The sequence below is a fragment of the Hirsutella rhossiliensis genome (genome assembly GCF_020360975.1).
Source record: "Hirsutella rhossiliensis strain HR02 chromosome Unknown scaffold00037, whole genome shotgun sequence".
NCBI lineage: Eukaryota > Fungi > Ascomycota > Sordariomycetes > Hypocreales > Ophiocordycipitaceae > Hirsutella > Hirsutella rhossiliensis.
This window is the reverse complement of record NW_025408703.1, coordinates 20,339-40,388: the sequence shown is the minus strand read 5'-3', so window position 1 is coordinate 40,388 and position 20,050 is coordinate 20,339. Positions and strand designations below refer to the sequence as shown.

Here is a 20,050-nt window from a genome sequence, read left to right as displayed (position 1 = left end):
CCTAACCCTAACCCTAACCCTAACCCTAACCTAACCCAACCCTAACCCTAACCTAACCCTAACCCTAACCTAACCCTAAAACCCTAACCCTAACCTCTAACCTAACCCAAAACCCTAACCTAAACCCTTAATTACACTAAGGCTAAAGACTCTAGTAACGCCTATAGCACGCCCTGTTACTTCCTAGAAACGAAGTATAGTAATAGCCTCTCCGGCTACGGTCCTATAGGTTTATACTAGGTTTTAAACCCTCCTAAGTCGAAGGAGTTAAAAACCTAGGAATATATTAAAACTACCGCTAGGATATTAACGACTATAATTCTATATATTTATATAGGACTACTAGTAACGCGATAACGATTAGCCTATAAGACTCTATAGCTTATTTAATCTAGCTATACCTAAAGCTATAGACTAGTAAAGACGCTAACTACTTGTTTCCCTAACGCCTCTAGGAATAATAAGCGCGAATACTTAGTAGCGTATACGGGGTAGTAGATAATTATCTAAAGAAGGAAATACGCGAGCAAAAATAGGAAAGAGCTAAACGAGTAGCCTCGTAGGTAAAGGAGGAATAAAGGATATAAAGGGAAAGGATTATAGTAAAGGAGAAAAGTTCTATCGATAGTTTATTTACTTACTTATATACTTAGGAAGAGAACCTTACTTATTATTATCGCGCCCTTTCCGTTAGCATCCTAGGTCGGAAAGTCGCTAGGAGGAGTTTAACGGTAAGATCGTACCCTTATAGATATTAGCCCGTTAGGGGATAAGACCCCTAGTACTCCCCTTCTAACTTACTTCTAAGTATACTTAAAGGCGTTATAAAGACCTCGATTATCTAATTAGGCATCTTCCTTAATTATAGTTAATTTAAATTTTTAGTTTTCCCCTTTAAAGTAAAGGCCGCTAGTTACGCGACTCTAGTAGAGACGAAGAGGCATAGAGTAAAGAAATCTCTAAGACTTATATCTATAATCTAAGGCCCTTAGAGCTATATATAGGACCGATGATTAGATAATTACGCAGTTAATTACTCTACTAATCCTTAGCTACGTGCTACGCGCTTTAGGTATATGCCCTCGTCCCGTTAAAGTAGGCGGAATAGCTTTACTCCGCTTTTAACGGAGCATTATAAGCTCTTAGCCTACCGACTTAGCTATATTAGGTTCGCCGTAATTAGTACGGAGCTTTAGGAGGTCGGCTAGTCTATTTATACTAATACGCGTAAACGGCAAGAGATACCTTTATAGGCATTAGGATAGGCTCGCGTAAAGATAGTTAAATTAAGCGCGGATATCCCTATTACGTCGCTATCGGTATAGAGCTTCGCTTTTATATAAAGTAGCTATAGCTCGAGCTCTATAGAGGAGCTATCAAACTTACTAAGGTGCGGCAGTACCGCTCTTAGTCGTGCGGAGCCCTACTATTATAAGAGGTCTTAATTGCCGGGCGAACTAAGTATTACGTTCGCCTTAATTTTATAACTATAGAGTGCGGATATTTCGTATATATATACCGGCGTAGGCGGTTTAACTAGACCAGGTAATTAAACGTTGCTTTAAAGGCAGCTAAAAATAGCTATTCTATATATAGGATACGGAGAGGGTAAAATAAAGGGTAGATTATACTATTACGGAGTAGGCAAAGGCGTAGCTTAGGTACGGTCCGTTAAAGAAGGTTAATAATCTATAAGGGGAAAAGGAAGAGAAGTACGGCCTAGCTTATAGCGCGGAGGCCGCTTATATATAGACTTAGCCTAGACCTTAGCCTAGGCTATATAGGCAAAAGCCCTTATAAGAGATATAGTCTACCTTATACGACGAAATATTAAAATAAAACAACTAAGTAATAAATTAGATTTTAAGAAACTTAGACCGTTTAAGGTTAAGAAAACTATTTTAAAAGTTAACTATAAACTTTCGCTATAAATAATAATATAGATATACCTAATATTTTATATCTTATTATTAGCACTAGCGCTATAAAACGCTAAACTATAAGAAAAAATTAAAGTCGATAATAATTAAGAATATAAAGCTAAATAAATACTAGATATAAGAAAATAAGGTTAATAATAAGAGTACCTTACTAAGTAGAAAGGATATAGACGGAAGAAAATACTTAGGAACTACTTAAGCACTTAACCTACTATAGTTCTTTACTCTAATAGTTCTATTAAGCGAACCTTACTTAGAAATATAGGGTTACTAAGAATAGTATCTTAGTTTAATATATCTAAGGTACTAAACGATTAAACCTTATTAATAGTAATAGACTCCTTATTTAATAAATAAACCGATTTATCTTAAGAAGAACGCGTTATACTATCTTCTTTATTACCATGCCCCACCCCCCTTTCGGTAACACCCACCTTTCGGTAGCGCATTAGAAAATATCCCCACCAAAAGTCTACCATTTGAACTACATGAAATATGATCAGAACTTAACATTATAAACACAAAAATTATATCATTCCGTAGAGAAATGGACGCTCTTATATGTACCGGCGCTTTTTACCATTCGCCCGGATCTGGTGGTGACTGGAAGGGCTTCGGTGCCACCTTGACTTCGATCACTGAAGCTGTCTCCACCTCTGAGACCGCCTCCTCCTCTGTGTCAGAATTCAGCACAACGGCTATCTCTTGGCTTTTAATTTGGGAATGGCTTCCTCAGCCATCAAAGCTTCACTGAGAGTCATGAACCGTCTGTTCGGGTTCGGAATTGCTCTCTTCTTGCTCTCTGCAGCCGGGCCACTTCTTCCTCTAGCTTCGCGATTCTGTTGCTGTGCTCGGCAAGCGTCTGTTCTTGGGCTTCAAAGCCTCTAGCTATCACGGCGTATCGTCTCCGGGTGCCAGGAGTCTTGTTCTTTCCGAAATCGCGAATCTGGCGGCTGTTTCTTGGCGTATCATCAGAACCCAAAATGGCGCGGACTTTGGAGACGTCTCTACAATGTCCGCGTGAATTTCTGGATGCCGCAATGCCTTGGATCGTGAGATCGGCCAATTCCCAGTGACCTCCAGCCGGACAATATATTCTTTGCCGTCATTCCAACCTCGCGCGCTTTAGCATATGCCCGTATAAAATTGACCTTATGAACAGGCGCAGAATCGGTCAAACAGGTCAATTTCTGAAGTTCTTTCCGGTAAGCTGCCTTGAGGCATTGAATACACCGTTATCTAACGGCTGGAGGCCATGAGAGCAGTGGGCAGGAAGGTAACAGCAATAAACGTTGTTCAAAAGCATGTGGCCATCCATGCATCCTGGTCCCGGTTAACGGTAATTCCTACAGAGGTGGATAAAGAAACGCACCGTTGCATGACTTCCATGTCCATCTAATATGATCAGTCTAGCATCTGAGGCATCGGCTGGTCGCGTCTGGGGCAAATAGACCTCTCAAGCCACTCAATAGCGATATGGTTGTCCGTCCATCCGTTGGGCGACGTTATGTAATGCCAGTCGGCTATTTTGCCGAATTCCGTCAAGAACCACTGTTTCTGAAGTTCTTTGCCCTAAAGATAATGCCAGGGTAAGGACACGGCCGTCCGCGGTGATAGCTTCAATAAATGAGGTCCAGTTGCGGGACTGTGGCCCTTTCAGAAGGGCCTTCCGTTTTGGTCTGCACTCCCAACCACAAGACTATCCAAACCTGGCAAAAGAGTCTGGTTAGTAAAAGTAATGAAAGACAAGCCAAATACTCACCAAAGCCAGACATAATACCGCCTTCGTCAACATTCACGGTATTTTCTGGTTTAATCCATCCATACTCCTTTTCCTGATATCGAAGAACCAGTGAACCGCACGAGGCGTAAAAGCATTAAATCGGTTAGCTTCCTGACGTCTCCCACGCTTGTTCTTGATGTCCGGATGGCGATTGATGAATTTAGAGACCCAGTTGCGCCCCACTGTCCGCTCGTTGTTCAGTTGCTTCATAAGAGCCTCCACACATGCGCGGATCTGACTGTGGAGGGAGCATAGCCGAGAGACTCTTGGCGGAGGATCCAAGAAACCAAGCGAGCTTCCTGAGACTTACTCAAGAGTTGACGAGGCTGGATCTGATCAGCCAGGGCTACCTGGCCTTTGAGTCTGTCGGAAATAGACTGCTGAGGTATGTCATACTTTTGGGCGGCGCGGTACTGCGACAAGCCGTTTTTTGTGACATCAATTATCGCATTAGCTATAATATCCTCCGTATAAATACCCGAGGCCGCTTTAAGGTCATTTTGGTCATGTGGTGGAGGAATAACGAGAAGAATCCTCGTCAGGAGGCGGAAGGAGATTAGGGGTTGGATGGTAATTTCGCGCAAGGTACGCACAGGCCAGACCCTGTACAAACATTCAACCATCGAAAAGTAGAATTCAATCAATCCTCTATCTACTCCAAGTGACGGCTTGTGAATATCTTCAAAGCTGGCTGGAATCGGTGTAAGTGAAATTGATGGGTTTTGGTGATATTTCCTAATGCGCTACCGAAAGGTGGGTGTTACCGAAAGGGGGGTGGGGCATGGTAATAGCTTATATACCCCGCTAAAATAACTTACTACCTCGGTCCTTTAGGAAACGCTTCTATTTCTTAATCCGAGCTAGGCGAGCTATCGCTTCCTTTAATGCTTCTTTTACTTTCCGTTCGTCCGAATTAATCTTTTACTATTAATTTATAATACGATAAACTAGAAAAGAAGGAATATTAGTAAAAAAAAAAGGGATAAAGAAGGAAAGGGATAAAACGAACGGGCAAACGCTATATTATAACTATTATAAGAACGACTACGGAGGTATATTTAAAATACTAATTAAAACGCTCGCCGACCTTATAAGTTAGACCTAACCGAAAATAATAGGAGTAAGGTATAATTTTAATACTATAGATCTTAGTCTAAGATACTAGTTCTAATTATTAATACGATTTATCGGAATTATAAGAATAGGATTTTTAAATATAACTAGATATACTATTAGTAGTATATCCTAGGAAGGATAAGGGTTTAGCTCGATAGCTTTTAATATTATAATTATTACGATCTCTATTATAATCTTATCTTTAATTTTAATTACTTAATTACATAGTTATAGTCTACGGTCTCTAACCTCCGACTTATTACTAACGTAATATACTTATTATTGCTTAGACTACGCCCTATTATATCTATTAATATAAACCCCTCGATAGGTTTATCCCTTAGGAATAACACCGGTCGTTATAAAGGGGAAGACGGTTAGAATATAAGCTATATAGCCGAAGCGTAAGATGCTAGGCGCTATAGACTATAGAAGAACCGTTAATATAAAGGTTATATAATAGATTAGTTAGATTAGTTAGATCGGATAATCGATACTAAGTAAACTAAGTATTAATTAGTTTAATTAGTTAGATTAGCTAGATTAGTACTAAGTAGACTAAATAAGCTAAATATAATAAGCAATATCGTTATAGTAAGGTAACTATAGATATATTGCTACCTACTTTTACTCTTTTAGATAGATAGCTCTTTAGCTTTTAATATAATTATTATAATCCCTATTATAATCTTATCTTTAATTCCGATTACTTAATTACCTAGTTATAGTTTATAGTCTATAACCTCTAACTTATTACTAACGTAATATACTTATTATTACTTAGACCACGCCCTATTATATCTACTAATATAAACCCCTTAATAGGTTTATCCCTTAGGAATAATACCGGTCGTTATAAGTTAAAAGAATATTTATAAGTAGGATCTTCTTTATTAATTAAGATACTAGATAGGTATAAAGAGGACCGTTAGATAAAGGAAAGAAGGATAATTAAGGTAATATAATAATTACTCCCTACTATAATTACTGCCCTATAAGAATTAAATATCTCTGCCCTACCTATCCGACCTTACTTCTAATTTCACTTGTATTTTATATATACTTCTTATATCTCTCTTTATAAGAACTATATATACTAAGATTAAGGATTCTAACGGTATAATTAGATCTTAATTTAGTTAAGAAACTATAAAGATATAGGGGTAGTTAGCCCTATTTACTACTAAGAAGTAAAGTTATTACTAGACTACCTATTAAATAGTATAATACTATAGCGCTTAAACTTACGATAATCGCAATAGCTTTATTAAATTAAGACTAATTAATATAAGGAATATATTATTAGAAAGCCTACCTTTATAATTACTTTTATCTTAAAGGACTACGTTGCCGCAAAGGTACTATAGTACCTAGGCTACTTAAAGGATGCCCCATATACCCCTCCTTATAAAGAAGGTTATAAATATAACTTATAACTACTAGTTAAACGGTAAGAGCAGGCTATATAACCTTATTAATCGTAAGTTCGACTCCCTAGGGCGGAAGAGCAGGTTATATAACCACGCCCTAGGGGCCGGGCATAAACGGACCTAAAGGGAGAGGAAATAGCTTCTCCCATATCCTCTCCCTAGGTCCTGGCTTTTATTTTTTTATATATACTATTCGAGCACTAGCCGCCGAATAAACTTCCTTTTTATTATATTTACCTTTCCTGTAGGATATAATTAGGAGCCTCCCTATTTTTAGATAACCTCCTTAAATAGAAAATAAAGTAGCTGAATTTAATATTAGAATAGCCTTATATTTATTAGACTAAACGCTCTTCTACCTATTGCCTATTATCTAGAAGCTAGGGTAGCAAGGGTATATTAAGGAGAGTAGGTATAAGAGGCTATAGTTATGCCTAGTAGACCTAATAGTTATATATAAGGAAGCCCGCCTAACTAATATAACTCCCCTAGCCTAAGGACATTATATAGGCCTAACTTAGGTATAGGAATACCTTAATGCCCTCTTTTAGCTAGCTATATATAGTTACTATACCTATATAAGCCCCTCCCTTATCCTAATAGATAGACTAAGATATATATTACTTAATTTACCTTTCTATGCCCCTACTTCTTCTACTATGCTCTTAAGCCCCTGCTTAAGAGTAACCTTTTTTATAGACAATAAGATTAAAACTATAGATAATTCTTTTAAGTTTATATTTATATACGCGCCCGGTTTAATAAGAGATAACGTGGATCAACGTCTCTCGCTCTACCCTATATCCGACTTCTAGGCAAACCAGGAGCTAGGCTGTCTAATAAATTCTTTCGATCGGCGGGTTTTCAGAGATCTCCTATGACCTGTCCGGCTGTATAGTATGCTGAGCGCCTTAACACGGCGGGCAATGCCGTTTACCTATGCAACTGGAACCAGACAATCCTCGACTGTACTTGCTCACGCAAACACCAAAATGGACTCGGTCCTATTTATAACTCGGAGTTTGCGTATATTTTCGGAAACCTCTCGCATTACGATGTCAATGGCTATCCGTTCTATCCAACGGCTTCCGACTCGTATTTAAAGGTCAGGGGCTCAAGGTCGTGGTCAACATTTGCAAGCACAGGCAGACCGTGGCTAAAGAGCCACGAGACCTTTCAAGGGTTCGAGCGGCTTTTCCCACCCTAAACGAAACCGCCCTATATATGATGGGAGGTCCCTTTGAGGGTCTGTTAGCTTTCGACGGGCCCCGCTCTCATCTTGCCATCAGCAGACAGAGATTCGATGGAGAGATGCGCCTTCATCAACTCTCCCCACATGATTGAGCGACTGGGGTACTAGATGGGACACGTACGACCACAGCGGGCAGCAGCCAACAGTACCCAGGCTCGTTTACTTGTGCCCCCACACGCTGCGCCATGCAACTCGGCAAAAGATGCAATGCGGGGTGGCGCTGGCCAGTCAAATCATTTATTAGAGGAGGGTAGTAAAAATACAAATCAGTTCCCGCTTATTATAACCAAATCCGGCCTGCCTTGTTCTCTCACCGCTTTAGCTACCTGAGGCATTCGTTTGCCCTAGCATTGACTTCATCTGAAATCGTCCTAGCCTGTATGCTTTCTCTAACGGCTTGCGTTGGCCGTGGATTACATATCATGGCCGCTCGCAATTCGTTCTATATTGCTCCAGGTCTTGTGCTTCTCTTGGCAGTTCTTGGGTCTTATACCTATGGCACCAGCCTTCGGCGGATGACTCTCGTTCTGGGCGTGTTCCGAACGCCCGCAAGCCAAGACTCTATACAGCCAAAGGATGTCTCTATCATCGGAAACACCTTGCATTGCGAGGACCTTCACTATCATGAAGCAAGCAAGCTGCTCTTTACTGCTTGCGAAGATGTGGAATCTACCCGATATTCGTGGTTTCCACCTCTTGCCAACTTCAATAATCCGACAGCTGCCTCCAAGGCTCGAGGCAATATCCGGATCATTGACCCAAGAGTACGTCCGTTTTTGCTTCTTCCATGTCCTCATTTGCTCATTCGTAGCAGACTTTAAAGGCCAGGGCCTTGCACTTTGAAAATTTCGAACCGCCCTTCGTTACACACGGCATCGATATAATCGACGATCCTAGTAGACGGAAGGGTGAGGCTGTCTACGTTTTCGCGGTCAACCATAAGCCAAGCCGTGAGCACTTCCAAAAAGCCAACGCTAGTGCGCCCAAGAGTTATTCGGTGGTCGAAGTCTTTCACTACGTCATCGGATCCGACACGGTCCGACACGTTCGTTCAGTCTGGGATCCGCTCATAGCAACGCCCAATGACATTTTGGCCCTATCACCGACATCCTTCTTCGTGACAAACGACCACTACTACAGGGACGGATGGTTAAGGATGCTTGAAGATCTCTACTACGAAGCAAAGTGGTCTACTACGCTCTACGTCGAGTTTTCTGCCAGCGCCGGTAGTCCGACGGACGACAGCTACAATGTCAAGGCCTCGGTTGCCCTTGCCGGTTTGCATAACAATAACGGCCTTGGCCACGGGAAAACGTCACAGGACGTGTTGTTGGGGAGCGCGGCGAGCGGGGTGCTACATCTAGGTACATTTGAAGGCATGGACTCGAACAGCACAGCCCGCCGGATCGACGTCGTTGAATCGATTGAATTGGACTCCACCTTGACAACCCGAGCTACTTTTCGGACCCCTTCGCGAATGCACATTTGACGCCAGTGGCTTTATCGTCTGCGGCTTAACAAGAGCCGTCGATCTGCAGAAAACAGTCGTGACCCCATGCCAAAGACGGCGTCATGGTATGGAAGGTGGCACCCTGCGGGCCGGGCAGCAAACAAGCAATGCTCGAAATGATGTGGGCCTAGGGGATGGAGCAAACGCCTGCTGTTTCAGGATGATGGCAACCGAATTCGCAGCTCGAGCACCGCTGTGTTGGTTGCTACCGATCCCTCCATCAACGGGGTCGTCGCCGGGCGCAGCTTCGTCACAGGATTCTTGTCCAAGAGTATTGTGTCAATTGGAGTTGATTTGTGAGTCTAAGTGTTTACAGCCGGGGTGTGAGCGGCTTGTCGTATGGCGACTTGCGTTCTATGGTGCAAACTCCTCCCGTGATGGGACTTGTCACGCCACAACCTGAGCTGGAGAACAGATGAGACCTCCTTTTCATCATTGCCAATGCCCTAAGACACTCCAGGTATGGAACAAGCAAAATAGGCGATGGTCCCCTTAGAACGAGCCGGCAGGGTCAGCCACTATCAGGGGCCGAGGAAGCCGAGGCTTGGCTTGTCTCCCTCTATGCCTTCAAGCAGGGTTCGACACCAGGAGACCACAGGCCTTGAAGGGACTAGAATCTCCCTGTACACTTTCGGGATGTAGATGTCCATGTACACAGCGGGCGGAGAAACGAGTAAAATCTCATTTGCTTGCCACGGCTTTCCTTGAATAGTCATCCTAGTAACATGGGACTATTCGATTTGGTCGTTTGGCCCATGCCGGACCGTGCTGCTTGCCCAGGCTACACAAAAATTTAATTGAGCGCTTCGTCGCCCGGGGCGGCTCACACACCGATTAGACTTTGCTTAATATTCCCTACTCAGAACTGATTTTACCTTTGAGAATTTGGTGTTGATAAATGATCGCCTTTGGGTCGTCGATCCAGTCAAGAGTTCGATTGGCTGCCCAACGCCGGCTGGCCAGCTGTCACCAACGGTTGAGCTCAAGCCCTTTCGCCAGCATTCTGGTCCGGAAAGCGCCATGGGCATTTGGATTGAGGGCTGGAAGCCACGTGCTGGATAGAAACCTAGATGACGTATCTGGACTGTATATAGGGCGGCAATTTCATTGGTCATTAAAACAGAGCATCGCGGGCCGTGGCTTGAGTGCGGAGGAGATTAGTCGAGCGCTTGCGCATTCTTCTCGGCCGTCACAAAAGTTCGGCCTGTAAAGGAGCGTTTGGAATCCCTAAACAGTCAGAGACTACCTAAAAGTTGTAGAATAACTGGTCCTAAGTTCGTTCACCTAAGGTAGAAGGGGAGGTGTTCAGTGCAAGAGTGCGACCTCGTGGCATTAAACTCGCCGAGCTGCCACCATCTCTCCTGACGCTGCCAGTTGACCTCATGCTTACTGGGATAAATCATGATAATCCATCTCGGCCATAGATGCATCTTTCGTGAAGAAGATATAATATCCAATGCCAGACGCGCACGGTGGCGATTTCTCGCTCCAAATTCTTAGATCCTGCTTTCCGCCTCATGCAGGCTTCACGGATTCCAATCTCAGTGCTGAGGGAACTAGGTTAGGAGCGAAGGGGGTCCGGTAGCCGTGTCCCCTAAAGGTCCGAAAGCTCAACGCCTTTGACAACTCTCGGCACCGACCACACAAACCGGTTGGTCTCGTTCGCGGCCACGTTACTACTGCCTACTTGCCTTAACCTAGTTTGTCGCTTTCGGCGCCTTGACGCCAGACTGGGGCTTAAATGGTTGTAGACGAATGCCGCGCTTCTGCATGCGGCAGGCTGGCTTTCTTCTCGGCCGGCGTTCACGGCATACACCAAAGCTGTTGTCATCTTTACCGCCTAGGACGCGCCTTCTCGTCAACGATATGACGATCGTGCAGCCCTCCGCACAGCGGCGGTCTCCCTGACACTGTCGACCATGGTATACAAACCCGCCCTCCGGGCAACTTCCTGCGCGGCGTAACCATATGTAGCCGTCTGCCATGGATTCAAGTGATGACGTGACGGCGATCCAGGGCCTATGACTAGGTTTCTGTGTCGTCATCGTCGTTTTCATCAGCATTGCGCTCTATAACGGTGGAGCTCAATTTCCTAATAGCAAGCACCTTTAAGCAGTTTCGCGGCTTACTTTTGGGGCCTTGTCGTTGCAACATGGGGCATCGCCTTTAATGTCGTGGGCTACCTGCTCCAGCTCCTGCATGTTGACCCGGCGGGCTTCGTGCATTCCAGTGTCCTTATTGGCTGATGCACTATGATCACGGGCCAGTCGATCGACTTATACTCGCGATTGCACTTCGTCCTCTAACACCCGAAGCTCCTGCGCTACGTTCTCGCGATGATCATAACCAACGCGATACGCCTGGATATATCGGTCATAGTACTGGTTTACGGCTCTAACTCGAACAAGCTAGAACCGTTCGTGACGCCGTACTCCATTTTCGAGAAGCTGCAGCTGTCCGCCTTTACCGTGCAGAAACTCATTATATCGGGCCTCTATATTATCGAAACGACTAAGATTCTTCAATTGCTGAAGGGCGGCGCCTGCTGGACCGCGACGCGTCGTGAGCCACCTGATTATCGTCAACTTCTTTATCGTTCTCCTCGACGTGAGCGTCCTGGCCTGGGAGTTCACTGCAATACAATATCCAAACAGCCTGGAAGCCTGTTGTGTACAGCGTCGTTTAAGGTCGAGTTCACTGTTCTGAACCGGTTCGTTGAGTTTTCGCAGCTGCGGGAACTGGAAGCTCGTTGCAGCCAAAGAATTGCAATACCCGGACCGACCTGGCGCTAGAGAGTTGCTCGACGAGCACGCCCGCGACGCCAACAGTCGCCAACTACAGAGTGCATGCGCGCGACACACAACGCGACGAAACGGTTCAACAACCACGTGTCCGATCTGAAAGGGGCTGCTGGAATTGCTCTAGTCGAGGGAGGAAAGATTCGTTAGTTTCAAGGCGGCTCTAAAGAAATGGAAGAATACTCTAGACAGCTGATTCGGGAGACGGTGTGGCTCAAATCGTCCCTTCGATGTACTCCTCTCTACCCAGCACGGCGTCCGACTCCGGAGACCGATCGTGCATCCCGTGGGGCCATGGAGACAAGGGCGGGAAGGGAAGCTCATGATGGGGAAAGCAAATACCGCCGTAACCAAAGCACAGACTGCAGGCACAACGCCAGGGCGTCCAGGACCAGTGGAGTCTGGGCTCACGAAAGAAATCATCCTCCTCCTGCTTCACACCACTCACGTTCCCTGGTCCCATCACGATGCTCTGGCTGACAGCCAACATGTCGCATTTTGTAAACGTCGATTTATTGGCGACGGCCACCAACGCCCAATATCTCCCAAACCTCTTGGGGGGCGCCGTCAAGCCAGCCATCTCGTTCCTGTCGTATTCACCCGACTTCTACGACGTTATGGGCCACGGACGGCGCGCATGGTTTGGGATCTGCCCTGGGAGGCATTTCACGAAGCCGGCGTCTACAACAAAGAGGACAGTTCCTCAATATCACGTCCAACTACAGGAGCCCGGGAACAGCATCAACATCACTGTCGTCTCGCTCGACTCGGACGACTACGGCTAATACCAGCATTTCGCCCACCGCCGTCGATGCCTAGGCAAGTCTACCGCTTCGAGTCGGATACATGAGTTGATTAGGTCGTAGCAGACGGCTTCGTTTAGCTAAATGGCATCGAGTTTTCGCTGGACAACAAACTCGTCTACGTCTCCGACACTGGCAGCCAGCAGTTTGACGTGGTCACCGGGCAGCCGGCAACCATCTATGCCTTTGACGTCGTCGAAAACAAGCGGCTAGTTAACATGAGACTCTTTTCGTATTCCGACGTGGGTTTCTCGGATGGCATCCACTGTGATACCAAGGGCAACGTCTGGGCAGGTGTTGGCGACGGCGTCCACATCTGGAATCCCGATGGCGTGTTGCTTGGCAAAATTCACATAGGCGAGACTAGCAACAACTTCGCCTTTGCCCCTGAAAAGCGTTTGTTTTCCTCCAACTATCGACTATGGGTTGTCGAGAACATCAAAGCCCAAGGCCGGGAAGTTTGCAAAGATTTCGGCATGGGTGGTTGATTGCACTCGGTGCGTACAATTTCGCCTGGAAGTACTAAAGACCGGGGCAATGCACTGGGCACATACGTTGTCGCGAACGCCGCAGCTTGAAGAGTGTGTATAGTGTGCTTCATCATCAGGGTGGAAATCTTGGCGGTTGTTTGACCCATGGATTTGTAAATGCAACTAAACAGACTTGTAATGATGAGTTTTCTGGACTATATACATAATCTGCGATGCGACATAAAATGCCACCCACTCGTAACTATAGTTGGTCAAAGCATTGCAACGGTGACGCTGTAACGCGCTGCGACTCTATGGTCAGTGTAAGTGTGAGTTCTGCCGCCTATCCATTGGGGGTCGGCAAACATCTCTTGTAACGGGGGATACATCGCGTTACTACATATGAACCTTCTTGCAAAGAATTGCCGACCAAACCAAAAACAGATTGGCCGTGTATGTCGAGAAATATTCTTAATGAAGCTCGCTTGGAATATAAAATTCTAACCCACGACGTTGGGGGCTTTTAACTGCCTCTAACTTCAAAGCTGGGGCCAAAGCCAAACAGGGACACTCTCGAAGAACAAATTGCCACAGCCGAAATCAGTCGGTTGATAATAGAGCGCTGGGGTACATTGAGATGAATATATCACACCATACGACTACCGAGCTTATAAACCGGGGCAGTAATAATGTACATCTTAGAGGATCGCCTACAACGAGGTGAAACTTGGGGCTTCAGCCTCCGACCATAAAGTTCAATTTTTAAAGGTTCCCTAAATGAAATCGTATCAAAGGCCCGAATGTCACTCTTCAACGCACACTTGTGTCGTAGTACGAAGCATATCGACATCGAAGTTGGAGCAGTTCAAGCTTCCAGAGAGGAAACGCACCGCCCGGTTCATCGCTGGCAAGCATCGACTCGACGCGGCTGTCCCAATACCGAAAGGCGATGAGAGCTGCTACTAGGGTGCCATATTCCTTAGCCATAAAGCACAACATGGTCACGTTGACTTCGTGATGCGTGCAGCCTTTCATGAAAAAAAAAAGGCTCTAAGCATTCAGATTGCTGCGACCTTCTTGTAAGCAGCGCTCTTTAACGTGACATCCGATCAGCCCCGTTGATAAACCGCCCCGACCGTACAACGCGTTTCAAGTGCGGCACGGCGTTTCGCTTGCCCTTATCAATCTCACCTGCGTTTTGGGATGCTACGAAGTAGTACAGTCGCCCTGCGCATTTCCCGGCAACCAGATGATAATCAGAGACGTCACTCGACTTCACCAGGCTCTCCCGGGCTTTGTCTGGAATTATTCAGACGACAGAGCGACTAGTTTACTTTTTGCTCGTACCGGATCTGACTCCTGCCTGAAGCATCATCTACGTGGTCGCAACTTCACCTGTCGCACTAACACAGCTTCTGTTGAGTGACCTGATTGGTTTCAAGTGGGTGCTAGTCGGTAGCGCTAAGACGATCAAACCCGAGCATTCTAACCTTCGAGAGTGACGCTCAGTCCATCTCTCTCTTGCAGGATTATCTAGGTGTGGACGGACTCTACAGTCTCTCTCTTGGCGTCAAGTGTTTCGGCTAGTCTGGCAACTCGGGTTTTACTCCGGCAAGTGGCATGTCCTTTAAAAGACAGCAGGGGCCAACAACACAAAGAGCCATATTATTATGATACGTGCTCTACAATTGGCGATGCAGTCGCTAAGCGATGTCAAGACGCTGGCATCCAGGTGCTTGGCCATGTCTGAGATGGATTGATGCGCTTGATTGCATATAGACCAGCGGCCTCCCAAGGTCTCGATCTCCTTGGGAAGCCGCATCGCTTAGCGAATGGGTCGAGTGGATTCCCGTCCCTGGTGGAATAGAAATTAGTCATAGAGCCCTGAATGTCAGGCGTGCTGTCGCGTTGGAAGGGCAATAATGGCAAACGATAGAAGTTCTAAGAATAGCAAATTGCTATGACTGCGACAAAGATGGATAAGATCTGATTGCCTAGGCGATATTTCAAGGAGATTGATAAAATTAATGCAACATCATTAGATTGCATCACCCGGACCAGGGGGCTCAGCGTCAAGTCGTCATGTTGCATCGCTCTTCATCTTAATATTCCTTGCCACGGCACCAGCCTGTGCCGGCCAGGGTTAAACATGAAACGCGGCATGAACATGGCCATACCATGCCACCCGAGGGTTTGCTCATTCTCTCAACTACAAAACGGCAACGCAGGCTAGTGTCAATAGTAGAGCAGCTTCATCCGACTCTGCCAATGCTTTAACCCGGAGGCTACTATGGCTGGGGACCGTCCTCTTGACGAGTGCAGAAACTCATAGCAAAACAAGGGGCCAGCTCACGAGCCATAGAATAACCCATGTTGAGTCACATATAATATCAACCGTAGTCGAGCCGTCAGCTCCTCAAAAGTCTGCGAGATCTAGTCGAATTGCGCAACTAATGTCCCCGCTATATTTTCCTTAAATCCGTGATTCCAAGAAATGCATCTGTCCCTGTTTGGCAGGTAGAAGTTAGAGCAACCGGAGACACGCCTCATGTCTCCGATTCTCGATTGAACTGAATAATGTAAATATTCACTTGAATATAAAGGGCATTTATCTAAATATCTTACCAATAAGATAAAACTCTACCTGTGCCGGAATTTATTGCTTAGAGTTCTATGAGATTGATAAATATATGAAACTATTTTCAGTAGACGATATGACGACATCGACGCTGGTGTTGTATGTATCTGATATGGCTCCTGTTTCTGGGGCCTCCACCCCCTCCCTCGTGCCCCTCCCTCTTACCCCAGCGTCCCCCAGTAGTGGGAGCAACGTTATCTTCCGAGTCCTGTCACCAGGCGTTACTGTGCGCTGCCTAGTCAGTTGCTTTACACGCATAGAGAAGCTGCCTCAGTCAGCCACGTCACAAACCCGCGGTCAATGCAATTAACCGCCTTGGCTATGGCTAAGTGTGGTACGTGATAGAAGAATTTCATTGTTTTCGCTTTTGATTTTTCCTATGCCGGCAATAATGCTGCTTCACGGGGAGGAGATATCTCGGTTGAGGTTTGCGCACTGCTGCAGGCCGTCTTAAGGCCACATTGTCCGAAGACCCCTACCTGATACTTTGCCAACAATAAGATAAGCGAACAGAGGCCCGTTTACTTCACGGGACGAACTACTTAGTGATCTTGCTTGACCTGTTGTTCTCCACCGATTGTCTGCGACATATTATCCCATGCTGTCTGAGGTGTTTACATCAAACATTGAAAGCGACGCTGTTCTATAATAAGAACCCCACTTCCTTCGTCGTATTATTCCGTATCCGTACCCGAGTCGGGATACGTACAGTATTGTTGCCGAGTCAGCCCGCAGATCCTGCCGGGCGAAACCTTGTTAGCCTTGCATTTGTCACCGCCTGACGGACCAAGAGAGGAATCTGGCGCATATTCTTCACATTGAGTCCTCCCTCATAGGGGAGGAGGGGGCAAGGCCAAAGAAAAATGCCCTCCGTGAAGGTTTCCGCAGTGCATCATCTCAGTACGCATAAGGGATGCTGTGTTTCTGCAAAGTACCTTGAGCCCAAATCGACTTTGGAATCATGATGCGGCACGTCAACGGTCCACAAATTACTACATTAAGCGATTACAACGCATGGATCGTCTGGTTCTAAGCGCAACGCAGTAGTTATCATCAAGGCCCAAAAGGGGGACCTGAAGCTGGAAATAAAACAGAAGTAAAGTGTGCATATGTTTGATCAAGGGTTTGTTACATTAAGCCCTTGCGTATCCAAGGAAGGGTAGTCTTTGCGTGCGTTTGACGTCTACGAAGATCGGTGATGGGGAAGCGTCACACATTCCCGTCGTTAGGCCTGTCCGGGGCGTCACTAATTAGCTGAGATGACGGAAATAATCACACGCGTTATCAATGGCGCTACGTACAGTGCTTCTCCGTCAGACTGCCAGTCTCAAACTTGGCGAGGGTCGCGTTTCATCGCCTCCGCATGACTTCGTCGCTTGGGCCACGACCGCCGAGTGATACATGGTCAGTTGGTAGCGGCCCAGTCTCCGCAATGGCCACGACTTTTACTACATTCGTCTCATCAAAGGGCGGCCCGCGACATATTCTCCGACAGGGGCCCCAGACCGCCGGTTGAAGCGGCAGTGTGCCTTTGCCCTGTCGTCGGCCGCCCGCCCTAGCGCAGCCCCGAGAATGGCGGAGCCGCAGCACATTTCTGTGGAGAAAAAGGGAAAAGGAGCGTTTCGAGTCCGAGCAGCGGCAACTGGAAGACTTCTATCCATGGGGGGATCGGAGCTGGCGTCGGTGGTTTGACGCCTGCCTCCCGCCCTCCGGTCTGCTGTCTTAAGTCTTTAAAGGCGCGGAACCCCGGATTTCCGTACTTGCAAAAGCTTCATGTCCTCTGCACTTTCTGCGGCGCCGTCACTGATTCGCTGGTCGACGACTCTTCGCTGGTCGAATTCATGGGGCTTGCTTATTGATCATTTGTCGAGCTGGAATCTCGACATTCTCGCGTAATTGCTCGCTTTGGACACCGCGGCACGAAGCAACGACCTTGGTCGCCGGCAAGAAAGGGACACCTTCCCCATCTCCTTCATTCCCCACGAGCCGATCTGCTTCTTTGCAGCGGGCGACGAAGCTGCCGACCATGGATGCAGACGCAAAGCCTCAATGTAAAAAGGAAGCGGCAGAATATGACTTGGGCCTGCACGTAGCAGGGCTTTGTGAGTAGCCTAGCCGCGTTGCTAAGACTCGATACTGATGACTTGATAGTCCTGGTTCTGGCAGCATCATGCATAGGTACGGTCAAGCCCGACTCCCCTTGCTGCAGCTTTCCCGCAGGAAGCGCCCCGCGCTGACTTCACGCCCAACAGGCTGTGGCTTCCCCGTGGTGGCCAAGAAAGTCAAGTGGATGAAGATTCCCCCAAAAGTCTTCTTTGCTTGCAAGCATTTCGGAACCGGGGTTCTCATAGCCACTGCCTTTGTTCATGTGAGTCCGGCTCCTAAGGCTAGCTTACCACACCAACTGGAGGCGTCTTGGCTAAACCTTCGGCCCAGCTTCTCCCACCGCCTTTGAGAGCCTCGGAACCCATGCCTTCCCAACCTTTTACAAAGGATTATCCACCACTCCCGGAGTCATCATGATGGGTTCGTTGTTCACTTTTGGGGTTGAGATGTGGCTCAATGCGAAGACGGGAGGACACTCGCACGGCGGGCCCACGGGCGAGAGTCTCGACCTCAACAAGCTGGCTGCCCTGCACTCGCCTCGCCATAAACAACCACCGCCGGCCTTTGATGAGGCCAGTTACGGTTTCCCAATGGACAGGAAAGAGCCTGTTGACATTCAGTCTGTCAAGAGCGTCTACGAGCGGCACGTTGCTTCTAACGTTTACGACGACGACAATGCGCGAGATAGCCTATCAACCATGCCCGCGTGGTTCGTCGTCTTCTACGAACAATATATTCGCCAACACAACCAAATGATAGATTTGGTAAACTCGCAGCAGCAATCGAACTCGCGATCGCCCAAGGTGAAGGATGGAGTGAGGTTTCTACATCCGAGGTGGTCTACTTGGACGAGGAGAACCAAGCCGTCGACCCACAGGTGTTCAAGAAGATGTCGACAAACATCACATTGTTGGAGGGAGGCATTCTATTCCACTCCGTCTTCGTGGGAATGACGATTTCCATCACTATTGACGGCTTCGTCATCTTGTTGGTCGCCATTCTGTTCCATCAAATGTTTGAGGGCCTTGGCTTGGGATCCCGAATCGCCGCCGTGCCATATCCCAAGGGAAGCTATCGGCCGTGGCTGCTAGTCTTTGCCTTTGGGACGACGGCCCCCATTGGTCAGGCTATTGGCTTGATCACCCGGAGCAGCTATGATCCCGAGAGCGCATTCGGGCTTATCATCGTCGGTGTTTTCAACGCCATGTGAGTGTACCTCCTCTCCACCGGAGCCCAGCAACCAAGCCTGTGGCTGTTCTTCAGGCTGATAATTTCCACTCAGATCATCGGGTCTGCTTATCTACGCCGCTCTGGTCGACCTCTTGGCCGAGGATTTCCTATCCGAGGAGGCAAATCACTTGATGAACGGCAAGAAGAAGGCCATTGCGTTTGCCTGGGTTCTTGCGGAGGTAAGAAATCACCCCGACTATAGCTTCCAACTGTCGCTGACCTCGAACTCTCGAAGCCCTCGGCATGTCCATTGTCGGAGCATTCGCTTAAAACCCAGCAACGAGGCGAATCACACCAGCTGAGAAGCAGACAAGACCAGGCGCTTACAAACGTCGCGGCCTCCACGTACACCTGTCTACCGCCTGCCCCTAGCATGATAGCGTTTGCTCGTTATTCTCTTTGATGTTTCTAGACATGCTAGATTTGCGAGCAAAGACGCCCCTTGCGAGGTCTGTGGTTCTCGCTACGGATCAGTTGTGTACATGTACATTATGGGAGGCTATGCGTTCCGATTACGTTGCCATGCAAGGCCGGGACGTCTAGAAGAGCTGGGTGACATGTTCCATCTCAGACTCTATAGGTGGCCACATTCGACCAGACGCCGCCGGCCAATGCCACGTCGTAACATAAATAGAGGGTTTGAAGCATAAGCATGTACCGTTTATGAGCGACCCTAGTTTAATAAATCTGGACTGGGTGAATGCCTCGCTCTGCCAAATATACTCTAACTTGAAGGCTCAACCCATAATCTCTTATCTTCTCTCCCCAAAACTCATTCCATTCTAATCAATAATGCCTCTTGATACCGGTTTCCGTTTGCATTCCTCTCAAGGTTTAGCCCCTGACTTTCTCCGAGGAGTTCTACTCCTACTGACGTAAGTTGCCGTTCAGACATCCACCTACCTCCACGTGCTACCTGTTCGCCTCTTATCGTTTTAATAATTTTCTGGCCTTCTGGCCAGTCTCTCGAGTAA

General features: G+C 46.9%; 3 protein-coding genes across 3 annotated transcripts; all 3 read left to right on the top strand.

Moving 5' to 3' along the window:
• Nucleotides 1-8,036: 8,036 nt before the first annotated feature.
• On the top strand, nucleotides 8,037-9,010 carry HRG_12031 (arylesterase domain-containing protein; the record flags this gene model as incomplete). The annotated part of the gene is made up of 2 exons (XM_044870501.1): nucleotides 8,037-8,285; nucleotides 8,336-9,010. The coding sequence occupies 2 exons, from the start codon at nucleotides 8,037-8,039 to the stop codon at nucleotides 9,008-9,010; spliced, it is 924 nt and encodes a 307-aa protein (XP_044714418.1).
• Nucleotides 9,011-12,296: 3,286 nt separating this feature from the next.
• On the top strand, nucleotides 12,297-13,120 carry HRG_12030 (SMP-30/Gluconolaconase/LRE-like domain-containing protein; the record flags this gene model as incomplete). The annotated part of the gene is made up of 2 exons (XM_044870500.1): nucleotides 12,297-12,469; nucleotides 12,772-13,120. 2 exons carry the CDS (start codon nucleotides 12,297-12,299, stop codon nucleotides 13,118-13,120), a joined length of 522 nt encoding a protein of 173 aa, XP_044714417.1.
• A 4,646-nt stretch (nucleotides 13,121-17,766) lies between these two features.
• Nucleotides 17,767-19,479, top strand: HRG_12029 (ZIP zinc transporter domain-containing protein; the record flags this gene model as incomplete). The annotated part of the gene is made up of 7 exons (XM_044870499.1): nucleotides 17,767-17,842; nucleotides 17,892-17,918; nucleotides 17,993-18,112; nucleotides 18,177-18,661; nucleotides 18,724-19,052; nucleotides 19,129-19,255; nucleotides 19,312-19,479. 7 exons carry the CDS (start codon nucleotides 17,767-17,769, stop codon nucleotides 19,477-19,479), a joined length of 1,332 nt encoding a protein of 443 aa, XP_044714416.1.
• Nucleotides 19,480-20,050: the final 571 nt, after the last annotated feature.